Source organism: Hordeum vulgare, chromosome 2H (genome assembly GCF_904849725.1).
Source record: "Hordeum vulgare subsp. vulgare chromosome 2H, MorexV3_pseudomolecules_assembly, whole genome shotgun sequence".
Classification (NCBI taxonomy): Eukaryota; Viridiplantae; Streptophyta; class Magnoliopsida; order Poales; family Poaceae; genus Hordeum; species Hordeum vulgare.
In genome coordinates, this window is record NC_058519.1 from 13,345,863 (window position 1) to 13,369,205 (window position 23,343).

The window sequence follows — 23,343 nt, forward strand, 5'->3', positions numbered from 1 at the left end:
TGCAAAAGAGACAATGATAAAGAACTCTGTTGAGTTTCTGAAATGAAATGAGGAAAAAGTACTCCCATACTAGCTAACTTATAACTTCATTTTACATGAAGTGATAAGATGAATGAGCTAGATAATCAAAGTTTCCTCATTTCACAAGAGCTATGAATGGGTTTCGAAATTGTGGCAGAAAAGTTCTTGCCACATTTCGAGGGGGAGAAAGAGACATGAAATACATTGTAGTGTATTTCATGACTCCTCTGTACTTTAGATGATGTGACACACATTACTCCTTTGTACTTTAGGTGATGTGATGCAGATTATGCATCTAAAATGATCCATTAATGAAGAATGTGATTGTCAAGGGGAGTACGATAGTCATTATAATATCGTCATTATGATACCCCTAAAGAAAAGAAACAATTGTATTTTCGGATCTTTTATAGTTCCGAAAGCAAACTAAGGAATACAACAATGGTGCTTAAAGTGCCATAAAGAAGAAAGTTTAAAGATACACCATTTCTTCAGTGAAGATGGAGTAATCTAGGGGAGCATGTTGTATGACCTATACAACACCTGTTGTTAGCTCTACAAGGGTTCTTGTGATACAGGTCCCTGTAAAACCTATTGCCTTTTGGAAATGGGTGACTATAGAATTAATTTGCCTCTTGGCAATGACAGAGCAATGACAACCCCATATGAAAGAAGTGCCAGTACCTGAGATTTTGATGGTCTCTAAGAATGTGAAAATCAGATACTTGTGACTACTATAAAGTCTATGTTAGTGAAATTCCATCATTTGAATTTCACTAACATAGACTTTATGAAGGGTCTACAAGGCAAATGTGACTCCAAATAAAATATGTAAAGGTGTAAAACATGACTTAAATCGGAAGATTTTGTGCAAAGAAAATGAGAGGACAATTGCATTCATGCAAAGTTATAGAATGGGAAATTCGTTTCCCAATTCCTGTGCATGTGGATGACGTCCTACTTACTAGTGGTGATGTCAATTCTAGTGCAGGAGGAGAGAAGAAGTTCTTGTCCTCAGAGTTCAAAAGAATAAAAGGGGTATTAGGAATGTCGCATGAAAATGCTAAGAAAGATTTCTAAAGTATGCATACGAGAAAACCTACGCCTGTTCTTATAGTCAAGGGTAATGGAACTGGAAACTATGGTGTTTCAAAAGTTAATAAGATAAGATTGTAAACCAATATGGTACCATATGCTTCAGTTGATGAAAGCTCAAGATATTACCCTGACGCAGTTCACGTATATATCCGGATTGTTTTGGCAATATCCAGTCCTTAGATAAATCAATGGAATGGAGTCAATGATATCGGCCTCATGCTAAAAGAAATAAGTGTTTTCAAAAGATTATGAGTACAAAGGCAGGACTTATGAAATGTATAGCGCAATCCACAATTGTCGCTAACTTTCATACTTGGAGTTTTGTGTGGAAAATCTCCAAATGAGTGAAACGATTGTCATCAATGTGATGCAATGATATGTTATAGCTTGATATGAGGCTGAGGGACAGGCAAAATGGTTAATGCTACCTGTACCCGGAGTTGATAATGGTTGACAACAACGATAACCATTTTAAGATATTTCGCTCCTGTCACAACGAGTCAAGTGTTGATGCCAAACACACTGACAAAGAGTTACGTGTTGTGAAGGAGAAAGTACGGAATTATGGAAAAATGCTTGAAATATAAAAGCAACAAACAAGTATTTGCAGATCTGCTTATCAAAGGCTTACCGCCCAGTGTGTTCGGAGAACACACAGTCGACATGGGTTTTATGGTATAGTCTAATATTTCCGGACAATAAAGGGCCCAAGGTTAAAGAATCTGTCTCAAAATAGAGAGGTACATTGTGGCTGTCTGATTCCATCGGCAATTGAGCCGTGACGATGAAACATGCCCTATGTATTGATCTGCTACGAAACGGGTAAAGTTAAAAGTATATGATGAGATCAAGGGGGAGAATGTTAGATTGATCTCTTTCCCAATGGACCCAACGGCCCATTGGACCTTGACTCACGCCCTGATCGGGGGCGTCCAGCCCAAGCACGGCTGGTGGGCCCCTGTCGCGCAGTGCTATATATAGAGGAGGTGGGGACCATGGCACGGGTTACGAGGTTCGTCGCCGCCACTGGTTCCCCACTCCTAACCCTAATCCGATCCAGAGGGTAGCACTGAAGCGATGGGAAGTCCATCACCGCCGCTACCGCATCTCTCTCTCCTTCCCACCGTCGTCACCACTTGACGATGGACGCCGGAGGGAGTTCATCGAGCACACTACAAGGTAATAACCTACCACGCTCACCGAACACATTTAGCCTTGACGATCCACGGGATCTATCACGTATAACATATTTTATCTCATTAGCCTGAAATTCCTGTCATTTGACAAAATGTTTACTTTCTTTATGTAGATTTATTTAATGTGGAAGGATGGAATTGTTATTCAACATTGAAGGTTGATTTCTGGAACTGTTTTGCCTTACATACTAAAGTCAAACTCCACCAAGACAAATGGCGGAGTCTGCTCTTCTTCTTGTCACAACAAAGATCGGAATAGCGGTGGCAGCAGAAACGCTTCACCATGTTAGATCTGTTGCAAAACTCTCAGAGAACATGACACTGATAAGGAATGACCTAGAGCTTATTAGAGCATTTCTCAAGGAGATTGGAAGGAAAAATTCGACAGATGGAGTTACCGAAGCATGGATAGGGCAAGTCCGAAGATTGGCGTATGATATGGAAGACATTGTGGATCAATTTATGTATGTTATTGGCAAACAGCATCAGAAAGGATCTTGGTGGAGTAGTGTGAAGAAAATCTTGAAGAAACCCCAGCATCTGTTTACACTAGGTGAAATCTCTACTGGCCTTGAGAAAATAAACCGAGCCCTCACACATCTTAAACAAAACAGAGACTGGACTCAACCAATAGTTGGTGTGGGTGATGTTTTTGCAACAAATTATGACAGCCAACAACAACTATATCTTCCTGGACATGATTACTCGATCTCTGATGATGAACTTGTGGGATTTGATAATAATAGAAAAATATTGATGGGGTCACTGAATTTGGAAAATTGTCTCAACCTGCAAATCATTGCGTTGTGGGGTATGGGTGGTATCGGGAAAAGCACTCTTGTCAGTAATGTGTTCAGAAATGAAGCAACCAACTTCGAATGCCATGCATGGGTTTCTGTCTCCCAGTCCTATAAACTAGATGATATTTGGAGAAGAATGCTGAAAGAAATCTATTCTAAAGACAAGAAAGAATTCGATGCTGAGAAGATGACCTGTGGAGAGTTACAAGATAAATTGAAGGAACTCCTGAAGACAAAGCGATACTTGATCATATTGGATGATGTCTGGACAGCTGAAGATTTTAGAAAAATTAAAGAGGTTCTTGTCGATGCAAAACTGGGAAGCAGAATAATAATCACAACAAGATCTGAGGAAGTTGCTTCAATAGCTCCTGATGATTGCAGGATCAAAGTGGAGCCTCTTGAGGATGACGATGCATGGCGTCTTTTTTGCAGGAAGGCGTTTCCATGCACTGAAAATCACATCTGCCCATTAGCATTGCAAGAGTGTGGTAAATTGATAGTGGGGAGGTGTGATGGTTTACCTTTAGCTCTTGTGGCCATAGGGAGCTTATTGTCTCTTAAGGCACAGAATGTTACAGAGTGGAAACTATTTGACGGGCAACTTATTTTCGAGCTACACAAAAATGAGAACCTAAGTCGCGTGGTGAAAATTCTGAATCTAAGCTACAAATACTTGCCTGACTATTTGAAGAGTTGTTTCTTGTATTGTGCCATGTTCCCAGAAGACCACATGATCAAAAGAAAAAGGTTGATCAGACTGTGGGTTGCTGAAGGGTTTGTTGAACAAATTGGAAATTGTAGTTTAGAAGATGTTGCTGAAGGTTACCTGACACAACTTGTTCAACGAAGCATGCTTCATGTGGTAAAGAGGAACAGTTTTAACAGGATCAAGTGTCTTCAAATGCATGATCTTGTCCGTGAATTAGCCATTTTCCAATCTAGCAGAGAGAGTTTCAGTATGACTTATGATGATAATGATGGGGTGACACAGGTGAATCCGGATTCTCGCCGCTTGTCAGTGCTCCAATGCAAAAATGACACTGAACCAAGCATGGGGCAATGCAGGCTTCGTACCTTCACAGCATTTAGCAGCAACATGGCATCATCTGCATTGTTTCCCTCAGAATCTAAGTACCTTGCTGTGTTGGAGCTATCAGGATTACCAATTGAGACTATTCCAAATTCAATTGGGGAGTTATTCAACCTTAAGTATTTGGGCCTCGATAAGACCAATGTCAAGATACTTCCAAAATCTGTTGTGAAACTTCACAATTTGGAAACATTGAATCTTCAAGGTGCAGAGTGTGTGCATTTGCCAGAAGGGTTTGAGAAGCTGAAGAAGTTGCGGCACCTTCTTATTTATAAATGGCTGGATAGAACATGCTCGATTCTCAATTTTTTTGAACCTGTGGATCCGTTTGAGGGAATGTGGAGTTTGAAAGACTTGCAAACTCTGTCTGCAGTTCGATCTAGTAAAGTATTCATTGTCAAACTAGCAAATTTATCTCAGCTGAGGATCCTTCGCATTACTGGGATAAGGAGCATCCACTGTGCACAACTGTGTGACTCTCTGTCAAAGTTGCATCAGCTCTCAGTATTAGGAATAGTAGCCAGCAATGAAGATGAGGTGCTCCAGCTTGAAACTTTGACATTGTCATACCGCCTTAAAAAGTTCGGTTTATCAGGGCGGATTTCCGAAGGAACATGGAAATCTCCATTTTTCTCAACTAACGGAGATGTCCTTTACGAAATATCTCTACGTTGGTGCCAGCTCTCAGAGAACCCAGTGCCACGCCTCTCTGAATTGTCAAATTTGACCGCTATACGTCTACGCAAAGCATATACTGGACAGGAGCTAACGTTCCATCCAGAGTGGTTCCCTAATGTGAAGACCCTTTCCTTGTATGATCTGCCACATGTCAACCAAATATACATACACGAGGGATCTTTGGTCCGCCTTGAAGAACTTCGGATTAGAAACCTGGCCGAACTGCGGGACACCCCTGCCGGCCTGGAACATCTGAAGTCACTCAAAGGGGTGCGGTTTCTTGACATGCATCCTGATTTTGAAAAGAACTTTCCAGTGGCAAAACTAGAGCATGTCCCGAAAGTTCGCTGCACCATACGGTAATTGCAACATCCTTAATTAGCTGGCCAATATATTAGGTTCGCCATTTTCATGCGATTCGTTGTGTGCTTGATCACCTGCACCAAGTTCTAGCTTCTGGATTGATGAAATTTCGTTTTGCTGCAGATACGAAGAGGAGTGAGTCTTTCTTGCGTGGATGGGGTTTGCAATTATCGCCATCAATGTGGGAGCTATGTACGTGGAATGGCGATTTTTATGACGCAACTTTCATTCTTGTTTCTTTTATCGATCTCTGCTTATTTAAACAAGAACTGGTTTGTACTCCCTCCGTTCCTAAATATAAGTCTTTTAAGCGATTTCATTAGATGTCTACATACGAAGCAAAATGATTGAATGTACACTTTAAATTATGTCTATATACATCCGTATGTAGACATCTAGTGAAATCGCTTAAAAGACTTATATTTAGGAACGGAGGGAGTAATAAAGTATGGGAAAGATGTGTATTACTGCTATCCCATCTTTTTTTATATTATTATCTAAGTTTATTTATAGTTGCACTAAGCTACCGCATGGGACAACTATTATGTATTTCTACACAGCGATTCATGTAATAATGCCGAAACATTCAGATACATGATGTGCACGTATTTAAGAGAAAACAATCCTTATTTGCCACTGAATGCTATGTTCCAGTGCCAAGCATCTGAACTTTCTTCTCATCCTCTGGGTACTGTGAGTTTCAGAACTTGACAGTTGAGTTTCCTTGCAATCTTGCCCTGGGAAACAAATGTTTTATGACATGTAACTTATGCAATACCAATCACATTCAGATGGTCTACTTATCTGCTGCATTACTGTTTTGCATATTGGTGCACTAGTATTGTATATCACTAGTACTCTACTGTATAGAGCACTAGCAGGCGTGAGAAGCATGAAGTAGAAGACAAGTACTGTAGTTGGGTGTAGTTGCGCGGCAGTCAGAGCAGAGCACGTCATGAATCGGGTTAGCTGGAGACTAGGAGCTGAGCGCTCACCTTGTGGAGGTGCCCGGCGGCGAGGTACGGACGGGCGAGATCCGATCTGGTGGGCTGCGATAACTTGTGATGCCAATCTGTATTCTGTATACACTCTGCCAGACTGAAACTCCTTGAAATAAGCGGTTAGCTTTCCCAAAAACAATCAACAACTCTGTCGGACTGAAAGTCTGAAACCATAGCATATATAGCAGCAAACCTTGTACTCAGCCTGAATTAGAAGACAAGCAGTTGGGTGTAGTTGAGAACCCGATGAATCAATAGGCTATGAGCTGAGCACACACCTTTTCGAGGCGTCCGGCGGCGAGGTGCCATAATAAGTTTTTATTTTTCATAAATCTGTATTTTTAAAACATAGATCGTGCGTCTATTTGTTGAACAGTTTTCAACGTTAGATTTCTTCTGCCGATAACTAGATCCCATGTTAATAGGTATTGACGAATTCTTTTTATGAAAAAAACTGGACAAAAAAATCATACAAAAAAACCAACCCTCTCGTGATAGAAAAGCAAAAAATACGTTTTTTCGACCAAAATCTAAAAACACCAAAAAAATAAAAACGCGTGCGAAAAAATAAAAAACCAAAATCCGAACAGAACACTCAAAACGCGAGTCAAGACGGCGGCTGAGAAAACGGCACGTGACGGTCCGTAGGAGTGATAGTTGAGCGGCTCCCGAAGAAGTACTGGCCAACCACTGGATCCCCTTATATCTTGCCTTCAACGAGTCTGGTAACTCGCCGAAGGGGCGAGTGAAATGGGCGGGCCCACAAGCATCATAGGCCACATCCTCTTTTTTCTGTTTTTTTCCATGTTTTTAAATTTATTTTTTTGCTTTATTTTTATATTTTTGTTTATACTTTAAACTTAAAATATATAGTAAGAAAACAATCATTACAAAAAACGTTCGAAAATTATTGAATAAGGTTAAAAAATTGAACAAGTATTTGCAAACTGTTGAACAAATATTTGAGAAATGTTGAACAAGTATTTAGAAAAATATCGATCATGTATATAAAAATGTTAGTCAAGCATATGAAATACAAATGTAGAATAATTATTTGAAAACTGTTGAATAATTATTTGGAAAATGTTGAACAAGTATTTAAAAAATATGTTGATCATGTATATAAAAATGTTAATCGAATGTTTGAAAAACAAATGTAGAACAAGTAGTTGAAAAATGTTGGATAAATATTTGGAAATGTTGAGCAAGTATTTAAAAAGAGATAAATGCTTGGGCGGTCCTCAAAGTTTCCAAGGTATGTCAAGTAGGTCTCAAATATTTGAAAATCCACGTCTGCGTCCTAAATGTTACGTAAGTGATTCATTCCAGGTACTTTTCTCGTCTGACCAGCTTTGACCCACGTCATGTGGACAGCGGGCCCAGGAGACCAAACGGTAATATTAAATGTGGTTAAACATGGCAAGAGGTGAAGCGCAATTAAACTACCTATCTAGACATTTTAAATGAGGTCGAAAATGACATATAGCACCTCCGAGATGACCTCACAAGTTAATTTACAATTCTGTCCAGATCTGAAGTAATGCATTTAATTAGTTGTTAAACCGCAAAACAAATAGGTTCACGTGATTAAACGCGTCATTTCAAGCAATCTACACATAAAGAACATCTCCAACGGCGCTACGGATCAAAAGTTACAAGCACCGCAAGATATGATGGCATGAATGCAATATGTGTGCAACGACGGTCTCGAGCCCTTCAAAACATACAATCCGCAAGAGAAAATGAAACTACGCGAGATTCTAAGCAAGTTTAATATATGACTCGATCAAAACGGAGCTACGGTTCAACATCTACAAGCAAAACAAGAAAACACTACAATCTGCCAAAATCAGCCACATAGCATTTTCTACGCCCCACAACTACGAGCTACACAACTCCGATAAACTCAAGCAAGGCATGGCACGAAAGAGGGCAAGACGCACTACTACAAACAACTAACAACAACTAGCATGGCAGCAAGGAACACTAGGGAAAGAAGTCACAAAATGGCTTCCCACACACTATTTCAGACTTAGTGAAAATAACACCCCATGAAAGTGCAGTTTTCGATCTGAAGCAATATTGACAGCAGCAAAACCTATAGCTACAGGACTCCAAATGGTATGAAAATTTATAGCATGCTAGAGAAACACAAGGGGTACAACTAACTCCATTGGACCAACCTCAAAAGAGCTACAGATCACAAGATGCAAGCAAGACAAGACAACAACAAAATAATAACAGATCCCAGACTTAGAAATATTTCAGCACCTCCAAATCAGCACTATTTCTAACAACTTGAGAGCAAGCAAACAACACCTAAACATGCATTTCTATTGCAACCAAAAATACGAGGGGCTAAACAAAACATCCAAGATCAAATCTCTAGTTGACAACTAATTCAAACGAGGCACGGGATAAATCCTACGAATTAATCAAAAAGGCAACATAGCAAAATATCTCGCGAACTAACTTGCTATAATGCTAAAACTAATTGCACAGAAAAATCCATGAGATTGTTTTACACCCGGAAACATATAAAATATGTGGGGTTTGCAACACAAAATAATGCCGCACATAAATGCGAGAAAAATAACCTATACACGGGAAAATAAATTACCGGCAAACCCTACACGCAAAAATACAAATGACTGGTCTAAAGTACATGGAAAAATAGTTCCTAGAACATGGGCATTTTGTCTAAGGTACTCGAGCAATCCGGACCGCAAGAAAAAAAAATACGGGACGAAACAATATAGGACAGCACGTTAAACTAGGCGTTCGACACGTAAAACTATGTCAAATAATTATGCAAGTTGTGAAATCATGTTCTACTCGCAAAACTACCCCAAAACCATATAAAACACTCCTCGTTCCGACTTACGGATAAAAAGTTACGGGCATTTAAATATCTAGCATAACCCCGAAAATATTAAATCGCAGACTAATTAGAAAAACCGAATCGGGCCTAACCTACACAGGGCATTGGGCGCAAGATAAAAGAACGCGCCACAGGCGCTAGATAGGCAACAGGGAGGGGCTCACCTTGTGGGCTTCGGCCCATGAGGAGAGGCTGGAGCAGAGGGGAGGGCGAGTAGCGCTGGCCTGGGCCTCGGTTCGCTCGTGGGCCTGGCAGGGACGCGGGCCGGCCTGCTCGGCAGGTGAACGCCTAGGCGAGCAGCCTCGACTTTCTCCCGAGCGAAGCGAGCAGCTGCGGCGGCGCAGCGCTGCTCGAGGGAGCTTCGGCGAGCGGACTAGGGCGGCGCTGGCTGGAGATGGAACACACCTCCCCGGGCCGGATCTCGCCGGAACCGGCCGGATCTGGGCGGCGTCGACGGAGATCAATCAGGGCTCGTTCGCTGCAGAGAGAGAGAGGAAGAGAAGTGGTGAGGGAGAGGAGGTAGGAGGAGAAGGGAGAGGAGAACGCAGGGCACCGGTTGGATGGCGGCGGGGTCAGCGCGGTGGCGGCTTGCCGGAGCACCGGTGGCCGGCCGACGTGGGAGGAAGGCAGGGGGGTCTCCGACGAGGGAGAGGCGAGGGGAGGCTCCGGCGTCGAGGGATCTCTCGGGCACGGGCTGCGCGGAGCGCTGCGGGCGGCGGCGCGATGCGGGCTCGGGCGGTCCCCGGATGGGCTTCGCGGGCCCGGCGGCTGGAGGGAGGAGAGAGGATGGCTAGGGTTTCGGGGGGGGGGGGGTAGGTTTTGCACGGATTTCGAGGCAGAGGGGGATGACTGTCTAAAAAATAGGAAGAGGGGTATATATAGGGAAAAGAGGGGCTCGGTTAACCGGAATCGCATTCCGGATCCAACCGCGGGGTCGGATTCGGACGATTCCGAATGCGGGTATGGGTACGCGGCCGTGTAGAGGGGATATCCGGAGACGAGAGGGAGAACGGGCGGCCCGACATGAATTTTAAAACATCGACAGACATCTGACGGTAGACCGATTACGGTGCCACTACGGTCGACCGTTCGGGTACCAGATGGACTCCGATCGCGACGAAATTGGACAGGCGGCCTAGCTATATCTAATCACGACCGCATGCCAAGTTTCATCTTGATTAGAGAAAGTTTTAAACGCACTTTTAAAACAGAGTTACGACGGTGCCGGGGGGGCGTGCGTGTGTGGTCGGGCTAAGAACGGACAACGACTCGAACCGGCAACTAACAACGGATGCAAGTTTTGAAAACTGGCGGCAACGGAGACGCCGATGCAATGCTAATGATGCGCATGATGCGATGATGATGCAACAAATAAAATAAGCCACATGACGAAAACGGAAAGGAAAGGGAATCTTCTGGAACGTCGACATCGGGCTGTCACAACTCTCCTACACTACAAGAGGATCTCGCCCCGAGATCCAAGAATGAAAGGGGGGAGAGGATGAGAAAGAACGAGTGGTAAAAACTTAGTCGCTTCTTTGACAAATGAGTGACACCAACGATCCTTGAAGGTCGCAAAGAGATGAGGAATGATATGAGAAGGAAGCAAGAATTCACGGAAAATTTCGGCAGCACTTCGGTAGGAAAATGGGACCAAAAATTCGATAAGATGGAAGACATAGGCAATAAACATAAGAAACAACTAAATAGAGCAAGGAAACACCATGATCTTGATTGAACAACAAGATTGATCCAAAAGAGCAATAGCACAAAGCCTCCGGAACAAGAGAATGTGAACTAGCTCAAGCGGAAGAAGAGAATGAAGAAAAGAAAGACAACTATCATCACAATAGAATTGAAGAGCCTCCGGACAGAGAATTAACTTAGTAGTTGGAAAACCAACAACGAAGAACAAGACAGAAGTGGGCTTACGAGGATCATCTCAACCAATATGAGGTGACAACCAACCACTAAAAGAAACAAGGATAGATTGGGAGAAACAAGATATGAACAATTCTTACACCAAGAGGATGCATTGAGAACTTAGATCAAAGACAAGCACCATGATAGTACAATCCCTAGGAAAAGCTTTAGGTGAAATCCAAACCAAGATAGCTCAATGAAGAAATCATGGGTTGAAATATCTCAACACCATAGAATCGGTGGGTTTAATTATCTCATCCTTGAAAGGAAAACTCTTCGAGGCTCCTACACTAACAAGAATGCTATAATACCACCTCAAAGGATAACGGAAGAACAAATGCACCGAAAACGGAAGAGAAAGAATACTTGAGGTATTCCAACAGGAATCTTGAAGAACACATGAGAATGAATCACATCCTTGATGAACCACGAAGAAGGACCTCCGTATACAAATGAACGATGCAAAGATATGAAGGTAGAAAAGAATATGATTATGACCTGCCAAGATTTAGATGAAGCCTCACGGAGAGAAACTAGATAGAACTTACAACTCCGTACAAGAAAAGATAAGAACACTTGAGAAACGAATTGATATCGTGAGTCACTCCGGAAGAAGAATTGAAATCATTATGAAACAAGAATAAGAATTATGTTATGCTTATCCTTCATCAAGTTTAATTGATGACAAGCAACGGATTTAGCATATAACTTATTCCACTTGAAAAGATTAAAGAGAGATAGATAAAGCACAAACTAGAAGAAATGTTGCAAGAAACACCGGTAATAATTCACAATTGCATGGGAACACCCCGAATTAATGGAGAAACGTGAGAATGAAGAGCTCATGAGCCACCTGAGAGAAAACTTGAACAAGACACCGGATAATCGAGAGACGAACGAAGAGACAACAATGGAGAAGAATTGAGGATGAAAGTTGAAAGCTGAGAACGACGAATTTTCTAAAATGATGGCCTTCGGAGGAACGAGAAATAAAAACAACTCAGAACTGCACCGGATAGCACGAAAGGGATTACTCATGATTGACAACAAATGAGAGGATAACGCGAAGCTGAGATGACAGTCTTCACAAGAATGGACAAAGATTTACGAGGAACACTCCTTCGAATTGCAAGGTGAGAATGATGACGAGAAACAACACCAAGTATAGCTGAGACACTCCGGAATAATGAGGAATGAAAGGTTGAGCCAAATATGAGAACTAATTCGAACAGGCCTTTGAGAAGGGATATGACTGATGAAATTCATACTTACGTCATAGTTGAAATAAATAGAGAACTCCGGGAAAAAATTAAAGAGCCAGGTAAGATCCTGGGAAGAACCTGTGGGTTATGGGCCCACTCAAAGAAACCACCGTTAAAAGATAGCTAGAAGGATTGATATAGCACCGGTAAAAAGAAAAACTAGATGAGGTTGAGCACCTCAAAATAATTGAAAGAATTGAAAACGAGAAACTACTGAAATATCTTTAACACTCCGGATAGAAAAGAGAGGAATGAATAGCAAGAAGACTGATAAGAATTTCCAACATGGGAAAGAATTTAATGGTTGAAAAGGATATGATGACCATGGATAACTGAACTGAATTCACCGGTAAGGATGACAAGAATGAACAAATATGACACGAAGCTCCTGAGAATCTTCACGATGAATCACCGGATAGGACACGGAATAAAAGATAGCTGAAGCACAATGAAATGAATGCGCTTGGATGAAATCCAATCATCGAAGAAAAAGGGCGGGAGGGCGGGGAAAACCAAAGACAACTTGGGACGGATGAGATGAACTCCGGAATAAAATGAGAGAACGATCTTGCAAAATTACAGAGGATAGAATTCACTAGAGGAGAAGCACACCGGTTGGAAAAGAATTAACATGACGACTCCGGTTGACAAGAATTGACATGACAATTGAACGAACAAAAGAATTTGCATTCCCACATAAAAATATGAGAACACCACTTAGGAAAGATCTGAAATCACCACTTGACATCGAAGCAACTTGAATTACCATATTAAAACAAAACAAACGGTGCGGCTTTCAATTAGCCAGAACAAACTCATGAGAAAGATTTCGTCCGATATTTTCGTGGACAGGATCGCACGGGCACGATTTTACAGTAACCATCAAGTGCAAGGCAGTGCACCCGACAAACGAAGCGTCCCCGAGTCGTAGCAAGCTACAAGGACTCTTTAAGACACAACGTGTACTGCTGTAAGTCGACCGTGAACAAACGAATCCACTAGATGTCGAACCCCAACCTAACATCATGCATTTGTTGGAAGATTGTCCTATAAGCAACTACTTGAATTCCCACCTATGAATTCCCGAAATATCTGGTCATGCAATCTGGTACACGGATACAAGGAGTAATAATCACACAACTCCTATACTAACCCGTCACCTGTATCACATCCGTCAACACACAACCAGAATCTCGGACCTTCATCTACAACAGACCCTCGTGATCACAACGATACAAAGTATGACAGTACTCCCGAACAATCTGCACCAGTACTCGGGACATCGGGGTTATCTCGCCACTACTAGTATTGAAGCAATTACGAACATCCTTCGTACTGAGATACTAAGAAATCTGAATGATAACGATGTGCTCAAGAATCCCCTCGAGCTCAACTCCTCGGAAGAAATTCAAGTCAGACAGGAGGCACCAAGACAGAACTCCATCACATTGGCATCATATAGATTCCAAAAATATCTGCGTGATCCTAAAAAAAATTTGAGTGAGAAGAGGAGTAGAGTAAATTATTACGTCAAGATTCCTCACCAGAGCATAGAAGAGGATAAAAAAGAATCGTACTCTCCGATATATAACTAGACTCAAAGTATTTTTTTTCACTAGACTCGACTCGGCCAAGTTCGATCAATCAAGGGGGCTCCTAGGTCGGTACTAGTCTGATACCAACTTGTCACGCCCAAGATGTGACCCTATCCTCAATTTGGCACGAGGGCCTCGTCAGGGATAGAAGCGCATCTCGTCGGATTCCCTAGTGGAAAACCTCAACTCTGAGATTACCCAAAGCATCACCGGAATCCCGATGCACAAGATATCTCGTCAAAGGTAAAACTAATCCAGCAAGGCCGCCCGACGTGTCGACGATCCCGATAGGAGTCGTGTACCTCGTTCTCAGGACACGACGGATGAGCGATGGTTACCACGCCAAACGCCGAGTTGCCCTGGGTAGCGTTAATAAGCTGCTCTGTTTTGGACCAACCCTCTTGAGGAGCACTGGCCCGGGGGTTGATTAAAATAGTCCGCAGGTGCCGGCGGGTCCCTATGCATTATTATTAGGTTATTAGGCAAATGTAGTACCAAAGTTGGGCCTTGCCAGACCAGCTTTAATCTAAAACGAATTATCAAGGGGGTCCCCATAACAACCCCGATCGTGTTAGCAGCGCTCATTTATGGAACATAACACCGGTAGCCAGAAACTAAGAGGGGCAAAGGTGGAACAAAACACCAGGCTAGAAAGGCCGAGCCTTCCACCTTTTACCAAGTATATAGGTGCATTAAATTAAATCATTTAAATATCGTGATATAACAAGGAACCCATGCTTTCACATGGAAGCAATGCACCTGCAACTAGCAACGCTAACACAGGGTTAAGCAAGCGGTAACATAGCCAATCAGTGGTTTGCTAGGTTGAACAGGTTGAAGGTTAACATGGCATTGTTAAGAGGCTGACATTTAAAAGGTGGTAGGCAACGAGACATAATCGATAGAAGCGATAAAACTAGCATGGCAATGATAGTAATGGTATCTGGGGAAATGATCATCTTGCCTGAGATCCCGCTTGGAAGAAGAATGCCTCCGTGAAGCAGACGAACTGACGTAGTCGAACGGGTCCTCAGAATCCACACGCTGCGGAACTCTATCGAGACGAAGCAAACCGAAAACACAAATCAACACACAAAATTCACCACACGATGCACTACACATGTGATGCATGAGCTACTGAATACATGCAAGTCACGGCATGACAATTCACACAATCAAACACTACACATTAAGTGAAGTTCAATATGCAAAGAGTTGCATATTGACGAAACTCCACGTTTATTTATTTAGTTCTATCCCGATTAGATACACGGCAATATTAAATGTGGTTAAACATGGCAAGAGGTGAAGCGCAATTAAACTACCTATCTAGGCATTTTAAATGAGGTCGGAAATGACATATAGCACCTCCGAGATGACCTCACATGTTAATTTACAATTCTGTCCAGATCTGAACTAATGCATTTAATTAGTTGTTAAACCGCAAAACAAATAGGTTCACGTGATTCTACGCGTCATTTCAAGCAATCTACACATAAAGAACATATCCAACGGCGCTACGGATCAAAAGTTACAAGCACCGCAAGATATGATGGCATGAATGCAATATGTGTGCAACGACGGTCTCGTGCCCTTCAAAAACATACAATCCGCAAGAGAAAATGAAACTACACGAGATTCTAAGCAAGTTTCATATAGGACTCGATCAAAACGGAGCTACGGTTCAACATCTACAAGCAAAACAAGGAAACACTACAATCTGCCAAAATCAGCCACATAGCATTTTCTACGCCCCACAACTACGAGCTACACAACTCCGATAAACTCAAGCAAGGCATGGCACGAAAGAGGGCAAGACGCACTACTACAAACAACTAACAACAACTAGCATGGCAGCAAGGAACACTAGGGAAAGAAGTCACAAAATGGCTTCCCACACACTATTTCAGACTTAGTGAAAATAACACCCCATGAAAGTGCAGTTTTCGATCTGAAGCAATATTGACAGCAGCAAAACCTATAGCTACAGGACTCCAAATGGTATGAAAATTTATAGCATGCTAGAGAAACACAAAGGGTACAACTAACTCCATTGGACCAACCTCAAAAGAGCTACAGATCACAAGATGCAAGCAAGGCAAGACAGCAACAAAATAATAACAGATCCCAGACTTAGAAATATTTCAGCACCTCCAAATCAGCACTATTTCTAACAACTTGAGAGCAAGCAAACAACACCTAAACATGCATTTCTATTGCAACCAAAAATACGAGGAGCTAAACAAAACATCCAAGATCAAATCTCTAGTTGACAACTAATTCAAACGAGGCACGGGATAAATCCTACGAATTAATCAAAAGGGCAACATAGCAAAATATCTCGCGAACTAACTTGCTCTAATGCTAAAACTAATTGCACAGAAAAATCCATGGGATTTTTCTACCCCGGAAACATATAAAATATGTGGGGTTTGCAACACAAAATAATGCCGCACATAAATACGAGAAAAATAACCTATACGCGGGAAAATAAATTACCGGCAAACCCTACACGCAAAAATACAAATGACTGGTCTAAAATACATGGAAAAATAGGTCCTAGAACATGGGCATTTTGTCTAAGGTACTCGAGCAATCCGGACCGCAAGAAAAAAATAAATACGGGACGAAACAATATAGGACAGCACGTTAAACTAGGCGTTCGACACGTAAAACTACGTCAAATAATTATGCAAGTTGTGAAATCATGTTCTACTCGCAAAACTACCCCAAAACCATATAAAACACTCCTCGTTCCGACTTACGGATAAAAAGTTACGGGCATTTAAATATCTAGTATAACCCCGAAAATATTAAATCGCAGACTAATTAGAAAAACCGAATCGGGCCGAATCTACACAGGGCATTGGGCGCAAGATAAAAGAACGCGCCACAGGCACTAGATAGGCAGCAGGGAGGGGCTCACCTTGTGGGCTTCGGCCCATGAGGAGAGGCTGGAGCAGAGGGGAGGGCGAGTAGCGCTGGCCTGGGCCTCGGTTCGCTCATGGGCTTGGCAGGGACGCGGGCCGGCCTGCTCGGCACGTCAACGCCCAGGCGAGCAGCCTTGGCTTTCTCCCAAGCGAAGTGAGCAGCTGCGGCGGCGCAGCGCTGCTCGAGGGAGCTCCGGCGAGCGGACAAGGGCGGCGCCGGCTGGAGATGGAACGCACCTCCCCGGGCCGGATCTCGCCGGAACCGGCCGGATCTGGGCGGCATCGACTGAGATCAATCAGGGCTCGTTCGCTGCAGAGAGAGAGAGAGAGGAAGATAAGTGGTGAGGGAGAGGAGGTAGGAGGAGAAGGGAGAGGAGAACGCAGGGCACCGGTTTGACGGCGACGGGGTCAGCGCGGTGGCGGCTTGCCGGAACACCGGTGGCCGGCCGACGTGGGAGGAAGGCAGGGGGGTCTCCGACGAGGGAGAGGCGAGGGGAGGCTCCGGCGTCGAGGGATCTCTCGGGCACGGGCGGCACGGAGCGCTGCGGGCGGCGGCGCGATGCGGGCTCGTGCAGGCCCCAGATGGGCTTCGCGGGCCTGACGGCTGGAGGGAGGAGAGAGGCTGGCTATGGTTTCGGGGGGGGGTGGGGTTAGGTTTTGCACGGATTTCGAGGCAGAGGGGGATGGCTGTCTAAAAAATAGGAGGAGGGGTATATATAGGGAAAAGAGGGGCTCGGTTAACCGGAATCGCGTTCTGGATCCAACCGCGGGGTCGGATTCGGACGATTCCGAACGCGGGTATGGGTACGCGGCCGTGTAGAGGGGATATCCAGAGACGAGAGGGAGAACGGGCGGCGCGGCACGAATTTTAAAACATCGACACACGTTCGACGGTAGACCGATTACGGTGCCGCTACGGTCGACCGTTCGGGTACTAGATGGACTCCGATCGCAACGAAATTCGACAGGCGGCCTAGCTATATCTAATCACGACCGCATGCCAAGTTTCACCTCGATCAGAGAAAGTTTTAAAAGCACTTTTAAAACAGAGTTACGACGGTGCCGCGGGCGCGTGCGTGTGCGGTCGGGCTCATAACGGACAACGACGAGAACCGGCAACTAACAACGGATGCAAGTTTTGAAAACTGGCGGCAACGGAGACGCCGATGCAATGCTGATGATGCGCATGATGCGATGATGATGCGACAAATAAAATAAGCCACAGGACGAAAACGGAAAGGAAAGGGAATCTTCTGGAACGTCGGCATCGGGCTGTCACATCTAACCCTATCGCAACCACTGTCTCGCCGCCCATCCCAAGTAGCTCGAATTAGCTGTAGATTTTGACGAGATTCATTGTATTTAGGCCCACTTGAGGAGCTCTTCACAGTAGAAATCAACTATGGTGGAGCCTAGTAGAAGCAAGCTTTCAAGGGCTAGAAGAATTGCACTGCAGTATATACATGGAGATGAGTTGGAGCAGTATAATTTACTGTGGGATTTTGCTGCTGAAATTAGAAGATCTAATCCTGGGAGCACTAGTTTGTTAGTGCAAAAGATGGACTGTTTGAAAACTGCTACATGTCATTAGATGCATGTAAGAGGTGTTTTTTGGTAGCTTGCAGGCCCATTATATGTATTGATGGGTGCCATATCAAGAACAAGTTTGGTGGAGTGATGTTGACAGCTGTTGGTGTTGACCCAAACGATTGCATATTTCCTATAGCCATTGCAATTGTGGAAGTAGAAGATACCAACAGTTGGAAGTGGTTTCTAAGCACATTGAAACAAGATTTAGGCATAGAAAGTACAAGGGCATGGACTCTGATGAGTGACAGGCAGAAGGTAAAATCCTGGGATTATATTTGTTTACTTGTTGCCATGTTATGTGTCTGTATGCCCTGTTATGTTTATTTATTTATGCCTCGTTATGTCTGTATGTATGCCATGTTATGTGACTTTATTTAGGTCATTATATGTCTCTTTATTGCCCTGTTTTGCTTATTTATGCTTTATTTAGAACATGAAAGAAGTGTTCAACAAGTGAGTTCATTTGATCTCAGTTAACTGTAGAATTTTAGTAGCATTGGCCACTGCAGTGCATGCCATCAAATAGGTCACAACAAAAGAAAATGTCTATCACTAGGTAGAGGAGCAGTAGGCCATCGAGTAGAAGAAGTACAGAAGGAGAAGCACCACAGCAAGAAGAAGTAGAAGGAGAAGCACCACAGCAAGAAGCAGCAGAAGGAGAAGCACCACAACAAGAAGAAGTAGAAGGAGAAGCACCACAACAAGAAGAAGTAGGAAGAGAAGCACCAGGAACAGAAGAACCACATCCAGAAGGTCTTTCTCCACAACCAGAACCAATTCGAATAGTGCTAGCAGACGAGGAACCAAAAGAATCTCCCTAGATGACACAAACCAGACAAAAACTAGCAGTCAAGAGAAATGCCAGTCAAAAGGTGCACCTCTATATGCATTTCCTCATTTTTATTTTGTACTTGCAAGTGTTAATTATGTGTAATTTATTGCCTGTGCAATTTCTAGAAAAAAACTAGTACCACAATCCAGGATAAGTGCTTCCAATGTTGTTGCATCCTCATGCACCCCTGATTTGTCCACAACTAGTATCATTTTTGAGACATTGTTCCATTTTTGGAACCAACTGGTTCATCTTCAGTGGCTTTTCCTTCTTCGGGACTTGTATTTCCTTATTGAACTCGCTTATCTCAAGGTTCAACAACTTGACCTGACGTTCGAAATTGAAAATCTTATGGTAGACAATTGCGTTGTCATCGATAATCTTGTCCTTCCCCTTCGTCATGGAGTCATTTAACTCCTACAGGGCCTGGATGGTAGACTAACGTGACGCGATCAGCTCGTGATTGAGCACGTCCACGTCACGTGTTTCCTGCACAACGGGTGCTGAAGAAGGCGGACCAGCTGATACATATGCCTGGCAAGGGTTTCAAATCATCAACAATTAATTGATGGTTAGATATATGGATGTTTGCAATGCTAGCTCATGCATGTCTTTTGTAATCGTAATTACCTGGTTGGTGCTCACATCACTTTTATCTGAGGCATACCCCGACCAATGGTCAGATGAGTCTATCCACAAACTAGAGTTTGCCATGCTGTTTGGCTAAAGAATAAAGGACACATGGAGTGTTTAATTACTCGCTCTGTTCCTAAATATAAGTCTTTTTAAAGGTTTTTCACCAGGGGACTACATAGGAATGTATATAGACATACTTTAGAGTGTAGATTCACTCATTTTTCTTCGTATGTAGGACTTAATAATATCTTTCAAAAGACTTATATTTAGGAACGAAGGGAGTAATATGCATGAAAAGAAGAAGTATCTTCTAAACTTAACAGGAATAAACATGAAACAAATTAAATAAAAATGAATTACAGGTGTGCTACCAAACACATATGAAAAACTAATTGTGTGCTACCAAACACACATGAAAAACTAAGTATGAGTGTGCTATAAAACACATATTAAAAATTGGTAAGTTTATATTAAAGATCCCCCAAAAAATATAAAGATCCTATAAATAGTTCCGTATATATATAAATGCTACTGGGACCCAAAATGTATAGCGGCATCCTGCTACTATCCAAAATATGCATGTAATCATCATGCATGTTCTAGTGACAGTTTTAGTAGGAAGGCTACTAGAGAAATTGACAATTTTTATATTTATTTAAAACGAACATGGTCAATGTATAGTCATATCCTATTTAATGTGCATATCTAAACTTGAATCCTACCATCCAAAATCATATCTCTCACATCCACTTCTATCTCGCTGTTCCTTCTGGTGGAGAGACTACATCAAGATATTTTCTATTTATAAAGAACATGCATAGTCATTTTAAACAATGGCCAGAGTTTAAACTTTTGGACAGATATTTGGGAGGTGATACTAAAACTATTGACAATTACTTTGAGGTATTCTACATACAATAATTGCAACACATTGATACTAGACATCAGTCATTCTAAATAAGGAGGAAATATACCATATAACAATTACTTTGAGGTGTTTAAATGCAACAATTGCAACACATTTTCTAATTAGGCTTAGTAATTTGATGTTTTGACCCTACCCTTTGTTGTCATCCTAGATTCGCCACTGCAGCATCCAACTACCATCGGGCAACTAACCCAAGCCTTAAGAAAAATGAGAGAGGGAGGGGGCGGTGGACTTACCGCGGAGGTGCTCGGGGGCGTCAGGCGGAGGCGGCGACTTCATCGAGCGGAGGCGGCAGCAGCGCCCGGCGGGGCTGCGGCGACGTCAGGCGGCACAACGTCGGGGACCGAAAGGAGGAAGGGGTGGAGTTGGGATCGAGAGAAGGACGAAAGGACGATAAGTTTTTTTACTACGTTGATCGGGAGTTGTTAAAACCGACTAATGCTGGTGTGGGCCAAATGTACAAGCCGTGCCTAATTTGGCAACGCGAGCACTAAGCAAATTCTATGATGTGCGAATTCGACCGACGTCAACACTATTTGAAAATACTAATGATGACGTCAGTTAGCAATTTCTCTACTAGTGATACAACTGTCCTTCTAACCATCCAAACGCAAGTTGGTTTGCGTAACGCGGATAATTCTAAAGTTATTTGTGAACACGAGTGCACATCTATACTACGTACGTATCTACAAAATTTCATAGCAATATACGTCTACATGTGGCGTTTAGAAGAAAAAAAACAAATATACTTTTTTAAACGGGTCTTTTATTTTTGTTCTTGGACCGGAATTTTGTCTTTTTTACAACATACAAACCACAACATTTTTCGACGATATTCAACACGTTCCTGCAGAATACATACATGTTTCCATGGTTTTTCTAGATTTGTTTGAAAATTTTAAATATGATTTTTGATAATTTTAAAATACCAAGCTCACTGGAGCTCGGCCTCCATCGCTACAAGCACAACATAACGGCTACTAGGTCTTAAACCCTTTATTTTTTTGCTAGACAGGGAAGAACTTGTTTCTTTGTTGCAGTCCTTCAAGTTACAGCATGACAAACGTAATTAATAAATTCAGTTGTTACAGTGTTCACAAGCCCAATTCATAGCTCATTTTAAATTAGCTACTACTATTCATAGATCTACAACGGACAGATCTACTTCCTCCGTTTCTAAATATAAGTCTTGTAAGAGATTTTATTGCGGACTATATACGGAGCAAAATGAGTGAATCTACACTCTAAAGTTTGTCTATATATATATCCATTTGTAGTCCATCGTGAAATCTCTTAAAAGACTTATATTTAGGAACGGAGGGAGTACATCGTTGATCATACCGTGCTCGTGCCGCGTGATTCATGGTGAGGAGCTTCATCGCTGCGTTGACACGGCTCGTCGTGCGCCGGTGTGATGCTGGTCGTGGGCGTTAGTCAAATGCCACATTGTCTCGGAGGACCATCGTGTGGTTGCCACCTATGTTGTTGGAAGCCATGCCTGAGAGCACCGCCTTCAGGTCAAATGCCGGTGTCGAGCAATGCGTCGTCTCGGTGCAATGAGACAGGTCATGGCCGAGGTCCTCAACCAACACCTTGTCGCGTGCTACCGATGGGATTGGAGCATTGGTCTCTTGTGCGAGAAAAACCCGGTAAGGCATCTCCAATATGGACCCTTGATACGTGTCAAACATGTATATATAAATTGTTTCATGCTATTATGATGTCATTTTTTAATATCTTTTATAATAATGTTTTGAACTAACCTATCAATCCAATGTTCAGAGTCAGTTGTCGTTTTCTACGTTTTTTCCTTTAAAAATCAATATTTGTGGGACTAAACATAACTTTAGGATTTACGGGGATTTTATATGAAACCAGAATATTCCGAAAAGTGCCGCGAGGGCCACCCCAGGCCCGCACGTGGCCAGGTGGTGCAGCCAGTGGGCCACCCACATGGCTTGGCTGCATGGGGCCTTGCTACTGCGCTCATTTTTCGTCTAAAATCCTAAATATTTTGAAACTTTCGTACTTTTTTTTCTGAATTTTTTCGTCCCCGCGAGTTCTTATTCCATAGAGATTCAATCTAAAGGCTTATTCTAGCACCCCGTCGAATATGGAATCCGTCACCGGGGCTATCTTCATCAAAATTGCTGGTGTGTGAGTACTTTTCATAGGACCTTACAGTTTATAACAATACCAGGTCCACATGAGCTGGCTCACATGATAGTGACCTATATGATGTAATCGAGGGTTGTATTTGTTGGGATAGGATGAAGTGTATTTTTATTATCAAATTGTTCATTGAATTATATTGAATCTTTTGAATTTTATTTGTTTTCTAATTAAGTAGTCATGTATGCTCTGCGGTCTATTAATTGTCTTTGTCAAAGATATCTACTATTAAATCGTGATGGTTCCACCTCGTACGATCCCCACCTCCTATCGCTAGCACTTTCACAGATTTTTTCCAACCCTCGATAAACCAGGCGATTAAATAAAGAAAACAAACGGTTCAA

The 23,343-nt window shown here is 42.7% G+C and overlaps 1 protein-coding gene across 1 annotated transcript; it reads left to right on the plus strand.

Moving 5' to 3' along the window:
* The first annotated feature begins 2,510 nt into the window (after positions 1-2,510).
* Positions 2,511-5,421, plus strand: LOC123424462 (disease resistance protein RPM1-like). The gene is made up of 2 exons (XM_045108082.1): positions 2,511-5,245; positions 5,373-5,421. Exons 1-2 carry the CDS (start codon positions 2,529-2,531, stop codon positions 5,386-5,388), a joined length of 2,733 nt encoding a protein of 910 aa, XP_044964017.1. The 5' UTR covers positions 2,511-2,528; the 3' UTR covers positions 5,389-5,421.
* The last annotated feature ends 17,922 nt before the right edge of the window (positions 5,422-23,343 follow it).

Coding starts and splice junctions, on each gene's coding strand:
- LOC123424462 (XM_045108082.1), top strand. CDS start 2,529: ATGGCGGAGTCTGCTCTTCTTCTTGTCACAACAAAGATCGGAATAGCG.